This window comes from Diabrotica virgifera, chromosome 10 (genome assembly GCF_917563875.1).
Source record: "Diabrotica virgifera virgifera chromosome 10, PGI_DIABVI_V3a".
NCBI lineage: Eukaryota > Metazoa > Arthropoda > Insecta > Coleoptera > Chrysomelidae > Diabrotica > Diabrotica virgifera.
In genome coordinates this window covers 130,020,938-130,043,639 of record NC_065452.1, presented here as the reverse complement: position 1 = coordinate 130,043,639, position 22,702 = coordinate 130,020,938, and the positions used below count along the sequence as shown (strand labels likewise).

Sequence of the window (22,702 nt, the reverse complement as noted above, 5' to 3'; positions counted from 1 at the left end):
TCCAATGTGAAATTGTCTTCATTTTCTTTATCTGTTTCTCCCATTATCATGTATTTTGTCTTTTCCTTATTTATGAGAAGACCAAAAGGTTTGGCTTGTTTTATTATATTGCTCATTAATTTTGTTAGCTCTTTCTTACTTGTCGATAATAATGTTAGATCATCTGCGAATGCAATACATTGGTGGCCATTTTTAAAAATCGTTTCCTGTGTGCTTATTTTACTTTTCCTGATTATTCCTTCCAGTATTACATTAAAAAGAGTCGTTGATAGTGGGTCTCCTTGTCTTAATCCTTCCTTTGTTTCAAAATTATTTGATTTATGTCCCTTCCATGCTATTTCGTTTGTGGAGTTATCCATAGTCATCTTTACCATCCTGACGATTTTACTTGGTATGCCCATTTCTTTCATTAGTGCGTACATCTGTTGCCGCTTTACCGTATCATAGGCCTGTTTAAAGTCGACGAACAGGACGTATACTGCTATTTTATGTTCGTAGCACGTAGTTTGGATTTCTTTTAACGCAAATATTTGGTCTGTCGTCGACCTATTACTTCTGAATCCTGCCTGATATTCGCCCAATATCTTTTCCGTGTATTGATTCAGCTTTTTTCTTAAGATGTTTGTCAATATTTTGTACACGACTTCTAGCAACGCGATACCTCTATAATTTTCACATCTCATTTTATCACCTTTTTTATGTATGGGGCATATCCTTGCCCTGGTCCATTCTCCTGGCATTCTTTCTGTTTCCCATATACTTTTTATCAGGCTATGTATCTCCTTGTGTAGTCTTTTTCCTCCTGCCTTTATCATTTCCGCCGATATTTCCGTTATTCCTGGGCTTTTATTGTTTTTTAGCCCTCTTATTTCACTTTCTATTTCTTCCCTCGTAGGTGTTTCTATTACTATATGGTCATCTTCAATTTCCTGGATTGTTCCCCTTTCTTCTTCGTTTTTGTTTAAAAGTTGTGTAAAATAAGTTTGCCAATTTCTCATTATTTCCCCGGGTTCCTTTATTAATATTCCTTCCTCATTTTTCATATATGGGTTATGTTTCTGATATCCCCTTTCCATTTTTCTTGTTTCCTGGTAAAAGGATCTTATTTCCTTTTTTTGGAATTTTTCCTCTATCACTTTGAGTTTTTCTTCGTTGTATTTTCTTTTTTTATTTCTGCATGTTCTCTTCATAATTCTCTTCAATTCTCTATATTCTTGTGTGCTAATGTCACTATTATTTCTTAAGTTTTTTATTCTTATTTTTCTAATTTCTTCTGCTATTTTTTGACATTCCTCATCATACCATTCTTTTGCTTTTTGTTTTCTATTACCTTTAATTAATATTTCTTTACTGGTGTTTAAAACTGCTTCTTTTATGCTTTCCCACTTTTCTTCCGGGTCTAGTGTTTCTGGTTCTTCGTTTAGTCTGCTGGTTATTTGTTGTTCGTACTTCTTCTGTGTCATATTATCTTTTAGTATTGCTGTGTTGAATTGTTTTTTGATTTCTTTGTCCCTTTTATTGTCTTTCTTTATATTAGCATTTATTCTATAGGCTGCTCTTACCAAAAAGTGATCTGAGTCACATTCCGCTCCTCTCATACTTTTTATATTTATTATATTATGGACGTGCTTCTTCTCTATTAATATGTGGTCTATTTGATTTATTGTCCTTTTGTCAGGGGAAATCCACGTTCCTTTATGTATATCTTTTCTGCGTTGGTATGTGCTTTTTATTACCATTTGTCTTTCTGTGGCAAAACCTATAATTCGTTGACCATTATCATTTGATACATCGTGTTTACTGTATTTTCCTGTTATATTTTCATATATATCCTCTTTTCCCACTTTAGCATTGCAGTCTCCCATTACTATTTTGATATCAAATGCTGGTAATCTGTCATATTCTCTCTCTAGTTGCTCATAGTATGCATCTTTGTCTTCTTCGGTGGCGTCTTCTATTGGTGCATGTACATTTATTATGCTTATGTTTCGTTGATTCCCTTTTAACCTGATTGTGCACATTCTATCTGATATCGGCTTGAAATTCATCACTCTGGTTTTCCATCTTTTCTGTATGATAAAGCCTGTTCCTAGCAATCTGTTATTCCCCCCACTTTTAAAAAATACTATATCATCTATTTCTACTATTTCTGTGTCTAATTGTTTTGTTTCTTGTAAAGCTAATATATCTATTTCATATCTTTTTGTTTCTCTAATTAATTCTTTAAGTTTTCCCGTTTCATAAGTGCCTCTTACGTTCCATGTTCCCAAATTAGTTTTCATTTTCTTGTTTTTAATCCCAATCGTCTCCTTGTCCATTGCCGTTGTTGCTACCGTTTCATTTACGTCGTTTAGTTTTTTTGGTTTCTGTTTTGGTTTTCTATTTTTAAGAGTTGTTGCTGATGTTTATTCCATGTCCATACCTCCTCATTTATTTTTATTTTTTGAAATCCTACCTTGACGTTTTTTCCTTCCAATTTAGCCTCTTTTGCCTTCGTTCTGATTTTACCCTGTATCATCCGTTCATTTTTGTCCATGTCGTCATTAATATATATTTCTTTTCCCTTTATGTCTCTCAATTTGCCTTTATTTTTCATAATTTCTTCTTTGTCCGTTGCATTTTCGAGCTCAATCAAGCAGGATTTACTTCCAATTTTTCTTGCGCTTTTTATTTTTGTCTCAACTTTTAGTGCATTGCATAAAAAATCTTGGACGTTATCTTTTGTTATGTTTTGATCGTAGGTATCCATATCTACTCCCTGCAGTATTATATTATTTCGTCTTTTGTCCTTTTCCATTCTGTCTATTTTATTTTCCAATTCTTCCACTTTTTGTTGGGTTTCTCTGTTTTCCTGTTTCAGCTTTTCATTTTCTTGTCTGAGTTCCTTCATTTCCGCTCTGTACTCTTTTTGCTCTTCTCTTAGTTCCCTTATTTCCATTGTGATAATATTTAGGCTCTCCAATATTTTTTCTAGTTGCCTATCATTCCCAGGCGACCGATGTACTTTTTTACTTCTGCTATCGTCTGCCTCATCTTCCGATTCATCTCCTCTTTTTCTTGTCTTTTCGTCCACACTATACTCGTTCTCAGCCATTTTGTACGTAGCGTTAACTGGGCACCCCCGTTTCAACCACGAGGAGGTATGCCCAATTATCCACGCACCAAAATTGCTTTTGTTTTTCGGCAGGTGTTTCTATTTTTTTTAAATCCGGCAACACCGCTTGAAATTTGACCAGCGTTCGCCAGTGTTTATAAGCTTATCTGTTAGCTGTTAACCTCACTTTTATTTGTCCGTTTAGTATTTTATACTATTTTTTACCGTTTTTACTTATATTATTCTTGCATTAGGTAGGGCACAGTTTATACCTTACCTTTTTCACTCACTCAGCATTCAATGTTCGCTGCACCACGCGAAAATCGGGTAAAATGCAGGCGAAAATTAAAACACTTTGTTTTCTATCTAATGCCACGTTGCCCTCCCTGTTTATAAAATTTATAAAATTATAAAAGGATGAAATTTCTAATATCTATTTAATAAGGATCTAAATTTCCTAATTTATAAAATGAAAATTTACCTGTTTAGCAACAATATTATTACAGTGATATTGTTAAAGAATCAGGCTATAACATGTTAAAAAAAACCACTTATATCGGCCAACAGGCTTAGGAAATATGAGACATCAAACATAACCAAATTTTTAAGTGGGCCGATTTCTATGCACGTAAGCTTAGTCTATTGTCTAAAATTATTAAAAAAGAATGTGTGTGTACTTTGTACGTACGTAAGAAGTTATACTTCTATTATGATTTAAACGAAATTAATATACTTTTTATTTGTATTTTATTTAAATATTAAACTAATTTATACTTATACTTCTCAAACATTTTCATTAAAGCAGTGCCAAAAATTAAAATAATACAAGAATAAAACACACAGAAACACATTAAAAATGCCACAAATGATTTCTGAACATTAATTGTCGGAAATGTTTTTAACTAAATACGTATTTTCTGAAAATAAAATTATATAATAAATATACTTACAATCATAAAATGTATAAAAAAAATAAAAAAAATAAGTTTCCATTGGGATTCGAACCAGCTTTTATCAGCGCGGTTGGTATTGGGATTCATTCGCCTTGAACGCTTCGCCACGGAGGCAATGCGTCATTATTTGCGAAGATCGACTAACTAAACGGATTAAACTTTTGACATTTTGAATTAAATCAAATAATTATTATTTTGATTTTGAATTGAAATGATTTAGAATTGAAAAAATACAACAAAACATAGAGTAAGAAAACAATATTATTAGGTGAATATTGATAGAATTTTTGATGGTAATCAAATTATGTAAATAAAAGTATTATATACTAATCATAGATACTATGTATTTTGGTAGGTTCAAATAGGTATAGGTACCTACCTATGGAATTTTTTATTAGGATACTGATACATTTAACAATAATTATTACGTACATGTTGCTTTTAACAGCTATTTAAAAGTCACTACAGTTATAAAACTTTTTTGTTTCTGTCCTCACAACAATAAAACTAATATATTATACAACATTTGTTTACCTCCATATTGAACAATTATTTATTATTGACAGATCATTTCAACATCCAATCAGAGCCCGTATAACGACTAATACAATACCATACTGTCGGTCTGCGCATGCGCGCAGATCAACAATAAATTCACCCTCAATATCAATCGCGCCTAAAGAAGTATAACTTCAAAAATCGAAATATTTTATTTTAGTATACAGGGTTGGTAGAAACTTGGAATGAGTATTTTCTGAGTTTTCTTAAATGGAACACCGTATTTTATTATTGTAATAAAATGATATTTTATAGTATGTATTTTATTGTTTCTTAAGCATTCCTTATATCTAATTGCTTTAATTTGTAAGTTATTCGTAATTCCTTGAGCCAAACATTAATTATTGCAACAATAAATAGGTGAAATTTTATGAGGTTGGTCCTTTAAATATGTATTAAATCAATAATAATTTTTAGAAACAAAGAATACATAATCTAACTAAACTGATCCATTACCTCAAATACATCGTATAAAATTGCAAAAACTTACATAAAAAGCGAGAACATCGAGAAGAGTTCAAGCATCAGTGCCGTTTTATCCATTGGGCCCAGGCCAAGCCTTTTATCCCAGGGCCCCGAGCCCCGTAGGGACCCTTCATTTTATTAATAACAAATTAAAGTCTGCTAAATAATCGAGGACCATATTTTTTTAAATAGAGAAAAATACTACGAAATACCTACCTGCGATTTCGATATGGTCTGATTTTAAGACTGATAAATAAGAACTGTGACAACTTTTAAATCAAAGAACGATTCCTTAGAAAATTGTGAAAAATGTATGAAGCTGGAGACAAAACTTATAGAAGATTAAATGAAAGCAACTCTGATAGAGTAAAACCCAATGGAGGCAAAGAGAAGTGTTAAAGCTGTTTATTGTTTAATTGAAAAAAAAATAGTTTAACTGATTTTGGATATATTTTACCCACTGGAAATATTTGAATAGTTTACTCAAATCTCACGAAAAAAAGTAAATTTCATCTGTACTCTATGGTTACATTAATAACAAGATCGTCAGTTGGAGTTAGATGGATCATCAGTTAAATTGTAGTTATAGACGCTGGCTTGAAAGAGCAAGTAGAACGTGAAGCTGACTATTGAATAAAGGTAAAGGTCCTAAGAAGAGTTGTTGTCACCATTAAATTACTTGCTTCTCAAGGACTAGAGCTTTTCGATGATCCCCTGAGTATTTAACGAGTCGTCATAAGGGAAATTACTTAAGTTGTATTGTATACTTTGCTTTTGATAACTTCTTAGCTCAGCATTTACAGCGGAAAGCGAATAAAGAAAAAGGTTCAGTTAGCTATCTGTCTGACCAAACTGGCAATGAATTCCTGGAAGCGATGAGAACAAAACTGTAAATGCTTTACTTAATAACTACGTATCCATCAAACATATTTTTCCAGTTAAGCAATAATAGAGACAAAAAATTAGCAGTTAGAAGTGAAGCCAAGGCACTGCAGAATAAAATGTATACCTTTGAGACAGCTCTATTGACAATGATTTGAGCAAGAATTTTAAAACGAGTGAATGCAACAAGCAAAACGTTAGAAACTGTGAACTTGAACGTGTCAATTGGAGTAGAATTAATGACATTTGAGCTTTGTTGGAGACATAAGAAATAAATTAAGCCAAATTGAACTAGAAGCCAAAAATATTTTTTGTGAAGGAAATAATCTCAAACATATTCTATAGAATTGGCCTTCAAAAAACAAAGAAAAAACATTTTTCGATGAAGCAATTGAAACTGAAACAATTTTAAAGGGGCAAGAGATATTCAGAATTGAAGTACATAATTTAATGTTATATGCCACAATATTTCTCAAGATCTTTTAAAGAGAATATAATGCTACAAAGATGTTACATCAGCTGTTAGATGTTTTTTTACGCTAAATAAAGAAGAAGTCAAAAAGTGAATTAATATTTTATGCGAGGAATATAAAAAAGATGTTGATGAAACCAAAGAGAACTTGCATAATGAAATTATTCATTTTATAACGTTATGCCAAAATTTGAAGAAAAATTTGAAAATTTGGTGTCATCCAGGATGTAAAGGCAACTTTTGCCAATTTTTAACTTTACTGCAAGTTTATTTGACGATACCAATTTTTAATGCGTAAGGCGAACGGCCTTTTTGGCTTTAAAAAGAATAAAGATACATATATTGAAGGTCAAAGGGTCAAGAAAACCTAGACGCATTATCACTATCGTATTATAAAAAATGAAGAAGTGGAGCAACTGAATTTTGATAGTATTAATAGGTATGGCAGTTCGCTAATACCTAGTCAAGAAAAAAAGTGAGCTAATTTTTGTCTTACATATTTTTTAGAATATGTTTTTTTGTTTGTCATGTGCTGTTCTGTAGAACTTTCTGTTTTTTTTTTTATATTTTTAAATGTATTTTTTTTGGTATATTTTTTACGTTTGCTATTTGTCTCGTTTGTTTTAATTTTTTTTTTTATTTCTAAAAATGTATGGGTTTTACAATAAAAGTTTATAGTTAATGCATGCGTTTTTTGTTAAAAAAATTGACAATGAATAGCAATGAAGGGGACCCCGAAATCTCTAGTGCCCAGGGCCCGAAGTTAGGTTAAACCGGCACTGTCAAACATGTAAAAATATACAGGGTGTTATATTAAAAAAAAAGGTAAATTTGTTCCACTATCAATATATGCCAGCAAACAAAACCATGATGAGTCACTAGAAGATTCAGGAAAAAGGTTAGTCAGCCAAGGATCGGAATTGATGCCTGATATATCAACAGACGAAATCAGGAACGCATTGAGAAAAATGAAAAGAAATAAAGCTCCGGGAGAAGACAATATCGTTATAGAAGCCGTAAAGATTGGAGGAGACAGACTTTTAAACAACATAAAGGAATTGTTCAACTTATGCCTGCACCAAAGTGAAACACCTACAAGATGGCACAGTGCACTTACCATCTTATTACACAAAAATAACCACCTCTACAAGTTATTCACAAGAATAATAACAAACCGACTGGAAACAAAATTGGATTTTTACCAACCTAGAGAACAGGCGGGTTTTAGGAAAAACTTTGGCACTAACGACCACCTACACTGCATAAAAGGAATTATAGAAAAATCTATCGAATACAACCGACCATTGGTCCTGGCTTTCGTAGAATTTCGCAAAGCATTTGATACGATTGAAATTAACAGCATAATGAGAGCATTGGAGGAAAGTCGTATAGATTATCGGTACTCCAAACTGATAGCGAACATATACAATAATGCAACCATGGCCGTCCGACTACATAAAGATACCAAATCTATAAAAATCAAAAGAGGAATTAGACAGGGAGATACGTTATCTCCCAAACTCTTTACGGCAGTCCTTGAACATGCTTTCAAACAATTGGAGTGACACGCCAAAGGAATAAATGTCGACGGTGAAAGGCTCTCCCACCTACGATTCGCAGACAACATAGTTCTTATAACAGACAACTTAAAAGAGATTAGAACTATGCTTACTGAGTTAGATGCCGCCTGTAAAAAAGTTGGTTTAAACGTAAATTTTGGAAAGACACAATACATGACAAACCTGGTACCAAGCGAAAATCCAAAAGTCGACGTCAACGAAATAGCATTGGTCCATAAATATAAATACTTAGGGCATGAAATCCAAATTGCCAGGGACAATCAAACTGCTGAATTACAGAGAAGGATTACCTTAGCATGGGCCGCATATGGAGCTCTATCAGACATCTTCAAGAGCAACTTGCTAAATTATTTGAAAAGGAAGACGTTCAACCAATGTGTGCTTCCAGTCATGACTTACGGCGGTGAAACATTATCGTTAACCCAGGCCACAGCAACGAAACTTGAGAGTGGCCCAAAGAAGAATGGAACGGTCACTACTTGGACTGACTCTCAGAGACAGGGTCAGAAACGAAGAAATCAGAAGAAGGACAGGCGTCACAGATGTTATAGAGTGAGTAGCATGGCTGAAGTGGAATTGGGCGGGCCATGTAGCCAGAATGAAGGACGGGAGGTGGACCCAAAAAATTACAGTGTGGAGACCAAGAGAAGACAGAAGAAGTAGAGGTAGACCACCTACACGATGGACAGACGACGTCAAAAGGATTGCTGGGAATTGGTTGCAGAAAGCCCAAGACCGACAAAATTGGAAGAAATTAGGGGAGGCCTATGTTCAACTTTGGATGCAGAAGGCTGGATGATGATGATGATCAATATATGGGAGGCCCTGTATATTTAAAAATATTTTCAAAGTATGGTCCTATCTATGCCCCAAATTTTACACAAATAAATTTTTTTGTCGTATCTTTTTCGACAAATATTAATTTGACTTTCTCGCACTAACGCCGCAGCCCAGGGCCGGCGATAACGGGCCTGCAAGGGATGCACTGTCATTGTTTAGGGGGCGCCATAATGAGCTTTTAATCTGCTGGTGTTACACAAAATACTAATTTTAAAAAACCGAAGGTCGCCTATGCTAGTTTTACAGGCGGGCACCTTATACCATGAAACCGGTCCTGCCGCACCCTGTATACAGGGTGTATCATTAAGAATGTCCAATCTCTGAGTTGTAGATTCTAGACCTCAAATTATATAGATTTAACCCAAATCACTTATATAAAATGTGGCTTTTTACCGAGTTACAGGGTGTTTTATTTAATAATTTAAAAACTATTTTTACCCAGTACTTTAAAACTATTTGACGTTTCCTTTTCATACTTGGCAGAAAGTGTGGGTACTATACACCCTACTAAATTATGATAAATAAACGTTTCTACTACCAGAGGCGTACGACAGGGAATAGTGAATGGTTAACCCTTCCCAAATTCTACGCCACTGGGGCAATTACCATTTTAACGCAATTTTTAGATTCTCCAATACTTTCCATGTAAATCATATACTCTTCATTGGTAACGATAAAGTCATTAGTTTTCGAGATATTTGAAGTTAAAAATGAAACGGCACAGTTATTTTGATTAATTTATGATGTGATTCATATATTATGATTATTATTTAAAAACTGTTTCTACCCAGTACTTTAAAACTATTTGACGTATCCTTATCATATTTAGCAGAAAATGTAGGTACTGTACACCCTTCTAAATTATGTTAAATAATCGTTTCTGGCCACTACCAGGGGCGTACGATAGGGTAAAGTGACTGGTTGACCCTTCCCAAATTCTACGCCACTGACGGAATTGCTATTTTAGTGTAATTTTTAGATTTGCCAATACTTCTTACGTAAATAACTTACTCTTCATTAGTATTGATAAAATCATTAGTTTTCGAGATATTTGAAGTTAAAAATGAAGCGAGACAATACTTTAATTAAAATAACTGTGCCGTTTCATTTTTAACTTCTAATATCTTGAAAACTAATGACTTTGCCATTACCAATGAAGAGTCCATTATTTACATAGAAAGTATTGAAGAATCTAAGAATTGCGCTAAAATAGTAATTCCCCCAGTGGCGTAGAATTTGAGATGGGTAAACCATTCACTATCCCCTGTCGTACGCCTCTGGTAGTAGCTAGAAACGTTTATTTATGATAATTTAGTAGGGTGTATAGTAGCCACACTTTCTGCTACGTATGATAAGGATACGTCAAATCAAATCATTTAAAGTACTGGATAAAAATAGTTTTAAAATTATTAAATAAAACACCCTGTAACTCAGTAAAGAACCACATTTTATTTAGGTGATTTGGGTTAAATCTTAATATTTTGAGGTCTAGAATCTACAACTCAGAGATTGGACATTCTTAATGATACACCTTGTATAGCTTTTATCGTAGAGAGTAGAATATTACTACAGTATTTTCAGGACCCCTCGTTCATTGTTGTTCTATATTAAATACTTACTGAATTTTCTGACATTTTGCAAAGACGATCGTAAGAAACGTATTCTGAAAGTTGAGGTGATGGGTTAATGTTTTTGGAGTTCTGAAATAATAAAAATAAAAAAAAATTAAAAATATTCTAAATATTTCAGAATATTTTGGAGGAAATATACTACAGCAAAAGCTCGATTTAATATAAAAATATGGCAGAACGAAAAAATATTGTCAGTGCATGAAATATCTACAGCTCTCATCTACTCAATTCACAGGAAAGGTACTAAAACTATCTGTGTGAAAATTACAGAGGAATCGCACTGTTAAAGTGGTATATAAGGTATTGGCAAAAATTGTAAGAAGTGGAATAAAAAACTATCAAACAGAGATAGTAAAAGAATACCAGACGCTGGTTTGAGATAGGAAAGAACAACAACCAACCAAAGAGTACCCCCCGTTAAGATAGGCAAAATGCCCTCACTCCCAGAATTCAATTTTATTAATTTTTTTACTTTCTATGCAACTAAAAAATAAGATAACGCGGATTTTTAGCTCGCCACCCCCCTTACCCCTCCCCCCACAGCCAAAAACGTAGATTTTTAGAATTAATTTTTTTTAGTTGGGTTGCAATTGATTTAAAAATTTCAAAAAATTCACACGTTTAGCTGAGGCTTTCACAAAACATGTCCATTTTTTATGGACCCATGGGTCGAGTGTACATAACCTCAAATTTTTTTTTAACTTTTTTAAAACCTATAACTTTTTTTCGGAGAGAGCTACAGGTCCAATTTTTTTTGCATTTTGTGTATTTTATCAAAACCTATGTATCTGATTTTTTTCAGATTTTTCTGTCAGGTGCGCCATCTTGAAAAATCAAGAAAACTGTTTTTTTAGGGGGTTTTTGGGGATTTTCTCCATTTTATAGACTGCAACATAGATCAACTCAAGGTTTTATTAATAGATTATGTATAATTTAAAATAACTGAGTATATTAGGATATTCAAAAGTTGGGCGAAACACTTTTAAACCCCCCAAAATCCATGTTTTTTTAAAGTTTTGTAATGATTTTTGCGGGTCTAATTATATTTTTTGTGGTCGATACAGCCTGAATATTTTTTTAATTTTTATTACGTTCTATATGATTTTAAAAAATAGGAGTCACTGTAATTTTAGCCCACTTCCCCTATTCCCCCTCCCCCACAGCCAAAAATGTCAATTTTTCGATTTTATTTTTTTTTTAAGTTGGTTTGCAATTACAAATGTTATTCTGAAGCTATTTCTTTGTGGCATTTTTGTAATTAACTATTCTAAATGGTCATTTTTTTAGTTAAATTGTGTAAATTTAATAATTAATAATTATTAAATTATAATTTACAAAAAATTCACACGCACAAGCTGAGGCTTTTACAGATCATCTATTTTTATGGACCCGAAGGTCGAGTGTACATATTATAACCTCTTTTTTTTTGTTTTTAATAGGTACGTATATTTTTTTGGTGATGGCTGCATGTCTATTTTTTGTGTTTTGTGTATTTTATCAAAAACTATATTTCTGACTTTTTCAGATTTTTCTGTAAGGTGCGCCATCTTCAAAAATCCGCAAAACTGATTTGTTCGGTGCTTTTTAGGGATTTTCTCCATTTTATATACTTCAAAATAGATTAACTCAAGGTTTTTTTTATAGGTTATGTAGGAATAATTTGAAATAACTGAGTTTTTAGGTATATTTTATATAATTTGCTATTGAATAAACTTAAAAACCACCTGCTAGTTTTCACAATCATAAACTTGCCAGGATGACACGTTCCACAATTAAAATTACGTTTTACAATTAAAACTTCCCCTGTTTCCATACCTACGTCAAAGTTTGTCCGACTAGATACCATTAACGCGGGATCCAGGCTTAATATTTTTTGAGATAAATACAGCCTGAATATTCTTTTTTTCGTTTTTTTTACGTTTGATGTGTTTAAAAATAAGCCTTAGCTCAATTTTAGCCCTCCTCCCTCTCAACCTGCCCAATAAATCATCATGTTTTCGTTTTCATTTTTTTTTCTCAGTATATCTGTTGCTCAGTTTGTCCTCAAGTAAACTACATTTAACAAAATAATTTCAAATTTTTGCAATATTTTTGTATAAAGTAAATATGTCATTGTGATATCTTTTAGGTAGGATACAAAAAACCAAAATAAAACAGAATAATCAATTTAAGAAAAATACATTATTTTAATATATCATACTTCTTGTCGTTTTGTGAATCAAAACATTTTGTTCTTTGTTCATTAGTTTGTATTTAGTAGGTACCCTAATATTACCTTACATTATACATATTGTAATTATTCAAATATGTGCTTGTACCATCTACATAACCTATATCTCTGCTCTGCCTATTAAAATGCCATTTTGCTTCACGTTTACTGCCACGTAAAACACCATAAAAAGAATAAAGAAAGTATTACCAAAGAATATATAGCTTCGTATATACCCTTAGCGTATTCGGAGAGTATATTCGTTGGTATTACACTTTACAGTTCTAAAGTCTTCATCGCTGTCTTCGTCTATTACAGGTATAACATCTGTATTGTCAAAGAGTTTTGTAAGATATTCTGCTGGCTTGATGATTTTTGTAAAATATCTTCCATGCGATAAATATCATATTATGGCAGCTACATGCGAACAACAACCTATGGTTATGTTGCCGTTTCCGCAACTCACATCTACAACAGTATCTATCGTTTAATGTTTTCCAAACCATCTTCGTTTGGCTCATATTGCAAATAGTCCATGCTGTATGCTTGTCCCCATTAGGTAAATTATTCCGATTCATTTTTTTGCACAAACTTGCTCAAAAACAGGTCCTTATAACAAATCCACAAGGTGAAAGGCAGTACCGCGGTCGGAAAATTGTTTAAACAATTTTTTAAACGAATTCAAAAAATCAATTTTTTCACTTAGGACAAATTTGTTTTAGATTCTCTGGATCAACCTGAGCAAAAAAGGCCTCTTGTGATTTTTCTATAAAATTAACTGTTGTCGAGTTACATGCAATTTAAAATTTGAAAAACGCGAAAATAGCCATTTTCAAGGCTTTAACTCGATTAAAAATTATTATTATGAAAGTCATAAAGTGACCAACTCAAAGTTTATATGTATTCGTTATAAAAGGTTATATGTATTGTACACTCGACCTACGGGTCTAAAAAAATAGATATGTTTTTTAGAAGCCTCATAAAATTTTTAAATTAATTGCAACTTTACTAAACAAAAAAAAAATAGAAAAATTGACGTTTTTGTGGGGGCAGGGGAGGGGGGTGGTGGGCTAAAAATGCGATTAGTCTTATTTTTTAATCACATATAACGTAAAAAAATGAAAAAAAATATTCAGGCTGTATCGATCTCAAAAAATATCATTAAGCCCGCAAAAACCCTTACATAACTTAAAAAAACATGCTTTTTGGGGGGGTTTAAAGGTGGTTTGCCCAATTTTTGATAATCCTAAAATAGTTATTTCAAATTATACATAATCTATTAAAAAAACCTTCAGTTGATCTATGTTGCATCTATAAAATGGAGAAAATCCCTAAAAACCCCCTAAAAATACAGTTTTCCTGATTTTTCAAGATGGCGCACCTAACGGAAAAATCTGAAAAAAATCAGAGAGATAGACTTTGATAAAATACACAAAATGCAAAAAAAACTGGACCTGTAGCCCCCTCCAAAAAAAAGTTATAGGTTTTAAAAAAGTTAAAAAAAAATTTGAGGTTATGTACACTCGACCTACGGGTCCATAAAAAATAGACATGTTTTGTAAAAGCCTCAGCTACACGTGTGAATTTTTTGAAATTTTTAAATCGATTGCAACCCAACTAAAAAAAATTAAATCTAAAAATCTACGTTTTTGGCTGTGGGGGGAGGGGTAAGGGGGGGTGGCGAGCTAAAAATCCGCGTTATCTCATTTTTTAGTTGCATAGAACGTAAAAAAAATTATAAAATTGAATTCTGGGAGTGAGGGCATTTTGCCTATCTTAACGGGGGGTACCGTAAAACGGGGTTACTTTGCACCATTTATTATTATTATTTTTTCTTAGAGTGGATATAAAGTTACTTGAAAGAAGATCTGAACTTTTTATTATATACATCTATTGAACAGGTCGTAATATAGCTTTTAATTTAGCTATTTTTTAGGTATATTGCATAATTAAAAGAAAAACCTAGTTTTATTAGTGGTGCAAAGTATACCCTAGAAGAGTCATACTTTGCACCACTCGATATTTTAATAATATTTGGCTACAATATGCTTACTGGTGCATAGTAATCCTACCGGATTTTAAACTTTGCACCAATTAAATGCAAAAAAATGTTCAGTGGCCAATTTTTTAAATTTAAATCTACCTACATTTATGAAAGAAGCATAAAAGGAAAAACATTGCTACATTTTAAATGAATAAACTTTATTATAACGGCAATAGTGAAAATACGATGTTTGAAACTAATCCCACCACAATTTGTCGCATTCTGGAACAATGTACAATCCTCGTCTGGAAATTTTTTTGGGAGGTTTTATGGCACCAATGGCGAGTTTTTCATTAAATTCGCTTTCTTCTTCCATCTCTTGCACCTCATTTATTTCATCGTCTGATGAATCCCTGCCTACTGGAAAGTGGTCGTCCAAAACATTGTTCTCCTCTGAATCATCTACGATTTCTGGCTCAACAGCTTTATGAGGTGTGGAAGTAGATGCTTCAGTTAGATCTTTTAAACTAATTTCAGAATGGGCAATACTTTGTCCTGCCGGAACAGTTATTTTCTTTTTCTTCCCTTGTGTCTTAAACTTTGTGGCTTCCTTTCTTTTATCTTCTAAATACTGAATGAAAGTGTTTTCGATATCCGACGAACTTGATTTATTATTTGTTGAATCACTATCAGTTATCACATTAGATCGCTTAGTTGTTTTTAACCGCTCCAAGAGCGGTGTTACATCACAAGGAACGATACCGCATTTCTTAACCGGACTTTAATATCTGATCGCCATTCTTTTGTATTTTTTCGATTAATGACCGTAAAGCGTTGGAAAATGCTGTTTCTCAAGTACATTTGATCTACTGCCTACATGAGTTTCCTTATATTGAGATAAAATTTCCCTCCAGGCCTTTTTCATTGGAGCAAATAATGCAACATCTAACGGTTGTGTAACGGGGGTCCTATTCGGAGGCAAATATATAAAATGAATGTTGTGTTTTCGACACAAATCCAGGACATTAATATGAGAAGACAAATTGTCTAATAAAAAGGACCTTCTTTCCCTGAATTTTTTTAAGCCTAGGCAATAGAATGTTGTTAAACCAATTTGCAAATGTCTGTGATTCGAACCAACCAGAGGCAGTATTTGCATAACGTTTACCAGAGGGGCCATTTTCAGTCCCGGTGTCCCACAAATTCTTGGATTTGTACACCACATAAGGAGGTAGTAGCTCACCAGCTGCATTTCCACACATCATAAGAGAAATGCTACTTTTTGAAGAGTTACAAATTCGTTCAGGATATTTAACCCCACGTTTAGTTAATAGCTTTTTTTTCCGGTATCATCTGTTAAGTTAGTCTCATCATAATTAAAAATAGCATCTGGCTCCACACCAGTTATAGTTTGTCTTAAATTTTCAATGTATTCAGTCATTTGGTCTGCATTGAGTGCTGCTCTGCTTCGTTTAATGTTTGAGGCTATCCTTGCAGTAAGGTCCTTATGGCGACTTAAAAATGATTTGACCCAATCGATACCTGGAGTATTATCCTTAAAGCGAGTAATATTTTTTCCTTGGCAATTTAAATAGCTCTTTATTATTTGCCGCAATTCCATCCCAGTAACAGGAAAACCAACATCACTAAGGCGCTGAATACATTGTACGAAGCACCTTTCCTCTTCGTACGAGAATATTGTTGGGTATCCTGGTTTTCCAGCGTGTACTCCTTTTAATTTATAAAATATAGTTCTCCTTGGGATTTTAAAGGTTTCAGCTGCAACTCTTGTGCTCATGCCATCTTTTATGGCTGACAAACATGCCTTCAGATCTTCTTCTGTGTAGTCTGCATATTTGCGAGATCCCAGTTTCCTTTTATAATGTCTGGGCATTTCCTAAAACAATTTTTCTATTTAACTTTTACTCCTGGGGATACTTTGCACCACTTGCAAGTTGGCGGTGCAAAGTATACCCAATTTCACGTCTTAAGTGCACATGTTAACAATGTTTTTTTTGTTATTGCTATCCTCGTTTAAAACCGTTATTTTAACAACTAAAAATCGCAATCGGTTATGGTATATATCATTAGATGTGTACTTACCAATTTTTGACCGCTGTGACTGTCTGTACTGTATGATTTTGCAAAGCCAGAAAATAATAAATTTTTAAGGTTGATATTCGAATCGTTACTGATGAATAACTAACGACCGCAGGGACAATCGCGCGCGTCTTACTGATGTATTGCGATGTTGCCTATGTGTTCTAAAGGTAGTACAAATATCTAAAGAAAATTGAGCGTATATTTACAAAAAATATACTTTTACACGTTCGGTGCAAAGTTACCCTGCTCAGTGCAAAGTAACCCCGTTTTACGGTACCCTTTGTATGCTGATTATTACAAAGCAACAGTTGTGAACAAAGCCTAGGTTTGCATATGCTCCTTATTGATTTTGAACAGGCCTACGACTGCATCTCACAAATGGGAATATAAGAAGCAATAATATGTATCACTACTGATACCAGATAAACAGAAACTGATAATACGATTAAGTAGTTGATGCTAGAAAATGACGTTAATACGTCAATAAAGTAATGATAGAAGGAATTTCTCAAATCAGATTAACGTCAACAGGGGATTAAAACAGGGAGACCCCCTGTCAACAGACTTGTTTAACCAAGTGCAGAAACGATAATTAAAGTAGCCAAAATTTAGAGAGGCAGGCGGCACGATTCTGAACAAACTATAACAGTGCATAGGTTTAGTAGATGACTTGGTGTTTCTGACACATTCAAGAATAGAACTTCGAAACATGTTCACAAAATTTGAAATAGAAGCTAGAAAATATGGACTGACTATAAATCAATAAAAAAACAAGTATATGGAAATGGGAGGGGAAACTGCAGAAGAAAATAAATTGATCACTTTAATGACGAATGAGGGACAGTATAAATTTGAGAAAGTAATAGAATTTGAGTACCTTAGAGTAACAGTTACAAATAGAGGAGCTGAAGAAATAGATAAACGGTTGTTGAAGGGTATAAAAGCAGTAGGATCATTAAACGCACTGTTGAGGGCAAAAAACTCAAGGGCAGATAAGAATCGAGCGTATGAAACAATAGAGAGACCAGCCGTGTTGTATGCATGTGAAACATGGACAATGAATTAGAAAGAAGAAAAAAGCTAGAGATTTGGGAGAGGACAATGCTAACAAACGTTTTTTGTGGTATAAAGGTGGCTAACGGGGGATGGCGCAGAAGAACAAACTAGGAGCTAATGGAGATGTATAAGAGACCCAAAATAACGCAGAAAATCAGGGCACAGAGAGTTAGATGGTTGGAACACGTTTTACGAATGTCAAAAGAAAGAAATGGAAAGAAAAGAGTTTTGCAAGCAGGGGAACAAGGGAAGAAAAGAAGAGGGAGGAGACCACAAAGGAAGTAGTTTGATGCCATCCTGACTGACTTAGAAGAAATGGGAACAAAGGACAGAAGAACAGACGTAAAGGACCGGAAAAGTGGACGAATCTAGTTAAGACTATCGAAGCCAAGGGCCTTTTAGACCTACAAATACTAAAAATCGAATATTTAGAAAAACCTGATAATACAAAATAGAAGACAAAATTAAAAAAGAAGTTTTGAACAGGTTGACTATTTTTCTTTTACCTACCAACTATCAGTAACTTATTGTCACAAATCACAATTCACGAACACACTAAAATTTGGAAAAATCGTAAAATATGTCGACTCAAAACAACACTATAATATGGTTAAAATAAAAATTAAAATATGGCAAACGATAATCAGAATTACAATTTTTTATTGAGCTGAAATTAGCATGACATTTTGATGAAAAAAGTTACTCCAGCAAGTCAATTTAGGCCAGTCACTGATTAGTTCTTTATTTATTATTAATATGTTGACCGACAAAATTAATCTTTACAATAAAATATACAATTCAATAAAAGTTCATAGCAGAATAAAACATAGTACATAAAATAAATAATATATAATATAACATAGGTAGTAAAAAACAAAATTACAATAATATAATATTCTTCTTCTTTTGGCATGGCATCATAATCCTAGATTGGTATTTGCCTATCTGTCTATGTCCTTCCATTCATACCTCTCTTTTGCCTTTCCTCCATTGTCTTCATTCATAGTTTTCAGGTCGTTCCAACCATCTCGTTCTAGGTCTTCCTTTTTTTTTTGTTTGCCTATCGGCTTCCCTTATACACTCACCGGCACGAAAAACGGGCACCCCAAAAAATGGGTCATTTGTGATGGCTCGTATTTCCTAAACCTGTTGTCCGATTTAAGTGATTTTTTAATATGTTATAGCCTTATTCTTTAACAATATCTTTATGTTGCTAGACAGGAAATTGTCATTGTATACCGGGTGTACCCGTTGTATACAGGAAAAATGGAAGAGATAGCAGGAGAACTGAAAAGATACGGAATAAACGTAGCTGCCATACAAGAGACCAGATGGAAAGGAAGCGGCGAATTAGAAAACAAAAACCTCAGCCTCAAATATTCAGGGAGCGAAAGACAAGGGCAATACGGAATAGCGTTTATGATACTCGGAGATGTAAGGCAAAAAATACTACAATTTAGACCAATAAGTAACAGACTTGCATACTTGCGCATAAAAGCAAAGCCAAGCAATATGTCACTACTAAACGTATATGCGCCTACAGAAAATGCGAACAGAGAAGAAAAAGAAAAATGGTATGATGATATAGAGGACGAAATAGAAAAGATACCCAAAGAAGACACGATCATGGTACTGGGAGACTTCAATGCCCAAATAGGAAAAGAACAATACACAGAAATTGTAACAGGAAGATACACAATACATGAAAGGACAAATGACAATGGACAACGATTATGCAACCTAGCAACAAAAACAGACATGGTCATAAGCAGTACAAAGTTCCCGCATCCTGACAAACACAAAATAACATGGATATCACCAAATCAGCAAACTAAATCTCAGATAGACCATATTTTGATAAACAGGCGGAGACAATCTTCAATTAAGGACGTAAGATCCTACAGAGGAGCCTGTGCTGACTCAGATCATTTCATGGTAACAGCAAAAATAAAACAAAAAACATGCAGGAGTAAAAATAAAAGCAAACAAACGAAATGGGACACTGAAGAACTAAAAGAAGAGCAAGTAAGAAGGAGATATCAGGAAGAACTGGAAAAATATCTAATAATGGATGACAATCAAGAATGTGTTGATGTGAAACGGGAGTGGAGCTGCATAAAAGACGCCATACAGGAAGCAGCAGAAAAACAATTGGCAAAAAGAAGAAGGAGAAGAAAAAAGAATGGTACAACATCGAATGTCAAAAAATTATGGAAAAAAAGTGGAAGCGAGATTAAAATGGATAAGAACGAACACGGCAGAAGACAGAGAAAACTACGAACTACTGAGAAATGAGGGCAAAAAAAAACAAAAACGACAATGGATAGATCTAAAGATTCAGGAAATAGAGAACGAAAAATATAACAGAAATTCAAAAAAATTCTATAATAAAATAAAAGAAAACAATAGAACATTCAAAGGTAAATTAAAAGGAATAAAAAACAAACAAGGTAAAATTGTAGAGGAAGAGAAAGAGTATAAAGAAATATGGACAAGTCACTTTAAAGAATTACTAATTGAACCAGTTATAAATGATGAAATAGAAGACGAGGACGAAGAAGAAACGAACACACAGGAACCAACATTAGAAGAAGTAAAAAACATTATAATGAAAGGGAATAATGGAAAGGCACCTGGGAAGGACGGAATAAATCTAGAACTAATAAAATACGGAGGGGACATATTGCATGAAAAAATACATGAATTGATTAAGAAAATATGGAAAGAGGAGACAATGCCGAACGAGTGGGAAATTGGACAGATTATAACGATCCATAAAAAGGCGACCAGCATGAGTGTACGAACTACAGAGGTATTATACTATTAAACGTTGCCTATAAAATATTATCGTCAATAATACAAAAAGGGTTAACAGATGAAACAAAAAATATCATAGGACAATACCAATGCGGTTTCGTAAAAGGCAGATCAACAACAGATGCAATACATACCATTAAACAAATCATGGAAAAAGCACACGAACATCAACATGAAATAGAAATATTATTTATAGACTTTGAACAAGCCTTTGACTCAATAAACAGAAAGGAAATAATGAAAGCCCTAAAATATCAAGGAGTAAGTAAAAAACTAAGAAACCTAATAAAAATGTCTATGAATAAATCAAAAATAAGTATCCTAACACAAAAAGGGGAAACAGAAGAATTCGAAATAAATAAAGGAGTGAGACAAGGTGGCTCACTGTCAGCAACACTATTTAACAGGACAGTAGATTTTGTGTTAAGAAAGATCCACAAGGGAAACCTAAGAGCATCAGGTTACTTAATCGCCTATGCAGATGATATAGCGATAGTAACAAAAACACGAAAAATCATGAAAAAATTATTAATGGAGATAGAAGAAGAGGGAAAGAAGATGAGACTAAGAATTAATGAAAAGAAAACAAAATTAATGAATGAGACTCGGAAAAGCAGAACAAAACAAAGAGATAAGGATAGGAAATAAAAAATTCGAGGAAGTACAGAAATTTAAATACCTGGGCGTTATGATAAATAACAAAGGGGAAAGAAAAACGGAGATCGAAGAAAGAATAACTGCGACAAACCGGGTATACCAAGCAAATAGAAAACTACTAAAGAGTAAAATATTGACCAAACAAACAAAAATGAATATATATAAAACAATAATAAGACCAATAACGATGTATGCAGCAGAAACCATGACTATGAAAAAAAAGAAGAAGAGAAATTAAGGATAAATGAACGAAAGATAATAAGTACAATACTGCGTCCAGTGAGAATCGAAGAACAAGACTATAGAAGGAGAACGAATAAAGACATTTTAGAAGAATTAAATGGTGAAGATATAGTAAAGAAAATAAAAGTACAAAGAACCAAATGGCTATGTCACATATGGAGACAAGGACCAGAATCAGTATCAAAAGCTATGATATGAAGAAAAAGGAGACGTGGTCGACCCAGATCGAAATGGTTAACTGAAGTAGAAGAGGACCTAAGAGGAGCAGGAATTACAAAATGGAAAGAGAGGGCAATAGACCGGAAGAAATGGAGACATATTAGTGAACAAATACAATGATCATGGGGACTGATACACCCCGTAAAATGGATCTAGAAAGCGAAAGCGGCGAAACCCCACATGGGGTGTTAAGCCATATACTATACTATACCGGGTGTACCAATCAAACTGTTTTTTTTTTCTAATAGTTCGGAACACCCTGTGGAATATCCTAGCATTTATAAAATACTGACAATTTACGTCCACTGCTGGACATAGGTCTCCCCTAATTGTTTCCACACTTCACGGTTTTGTGCTGATTTTTGCCAGTTTTTACTAATCCGCCTGATATCATCTGGCTGGATGATGATAAAATACTGAAATTAAAATCCACCTATAGCCTCAGGTTTTCTTATCACTCTGTTTTTGGATTGATTCGCTTCGGTGGGATAATAAAAAAGTTAGGTACTTTAACAACTAGCCCTGTACTTCATTAATTCAGGGTGTTTTTAAATAAGTGCGACAAACTTTAAGGGGTAATTCTGATTGAAAAAATAATGACCGTTTGCCTTATAAACATATATACGCAAATGCTTCGTTTCCGAGATATGGGATGTTGATTTTTTTCTTACAAATTGACGATTTATTTATTGCTCTAAAACCAGTTGAGGTATGCAAATGAAATTTGGTAGGTTTTAAGAGAAAGTTATTGTGCATTTTTTGACGTACAATTAAAAATTTTATATTCACCATTGGCGTGCATACGGGTCATACTACCCGGTCAGGTTACCCGTATGCACGCCAATGATGAATATACAATTTTGAATTGTACGTCAAAAAATGCGCACTAACTACCTCTTAAAACTTACCAAATTTAATTTGTGTATCTCAACCGGTTTT

The 22,702-nt window shown here is 33.5% G+C and overlaps 1 protein-coding gene across 2 annotated transcripts in view; it reads right to left on the bottom strand.

Annotated features, from left to right (window-relative positions):
* The window catches only part of LOC114341941 (DNA ligase 1-like), a 56,430-nt gene extending 37,956 nt beyond the window's left edge, over positions 1–18,474 (bottom strand). For both annotated transcript variants that reach the window (XM_050641592.1, XM_050641591.1), the window contains exons 1-2: positions 18,338–18,474; positions 10,464–10,544 (exon numbers count right to left, since the gene is read on the bottom strand). In XM_050641592.1, the coding sequence (XP_050497549.1) occupies positions 10,464–10,478 (15 nt within the window). In that variant the 5' untranslated portion in view covers positions 10,479–10,544; positions 18,338–18,474. The remainder of the gene's footprint in view (positions 1–10,463; positions 10,545–18,337) is intronic.
* Positions 18,475–22,702: the final 4,228 nt, after the last annotated feature.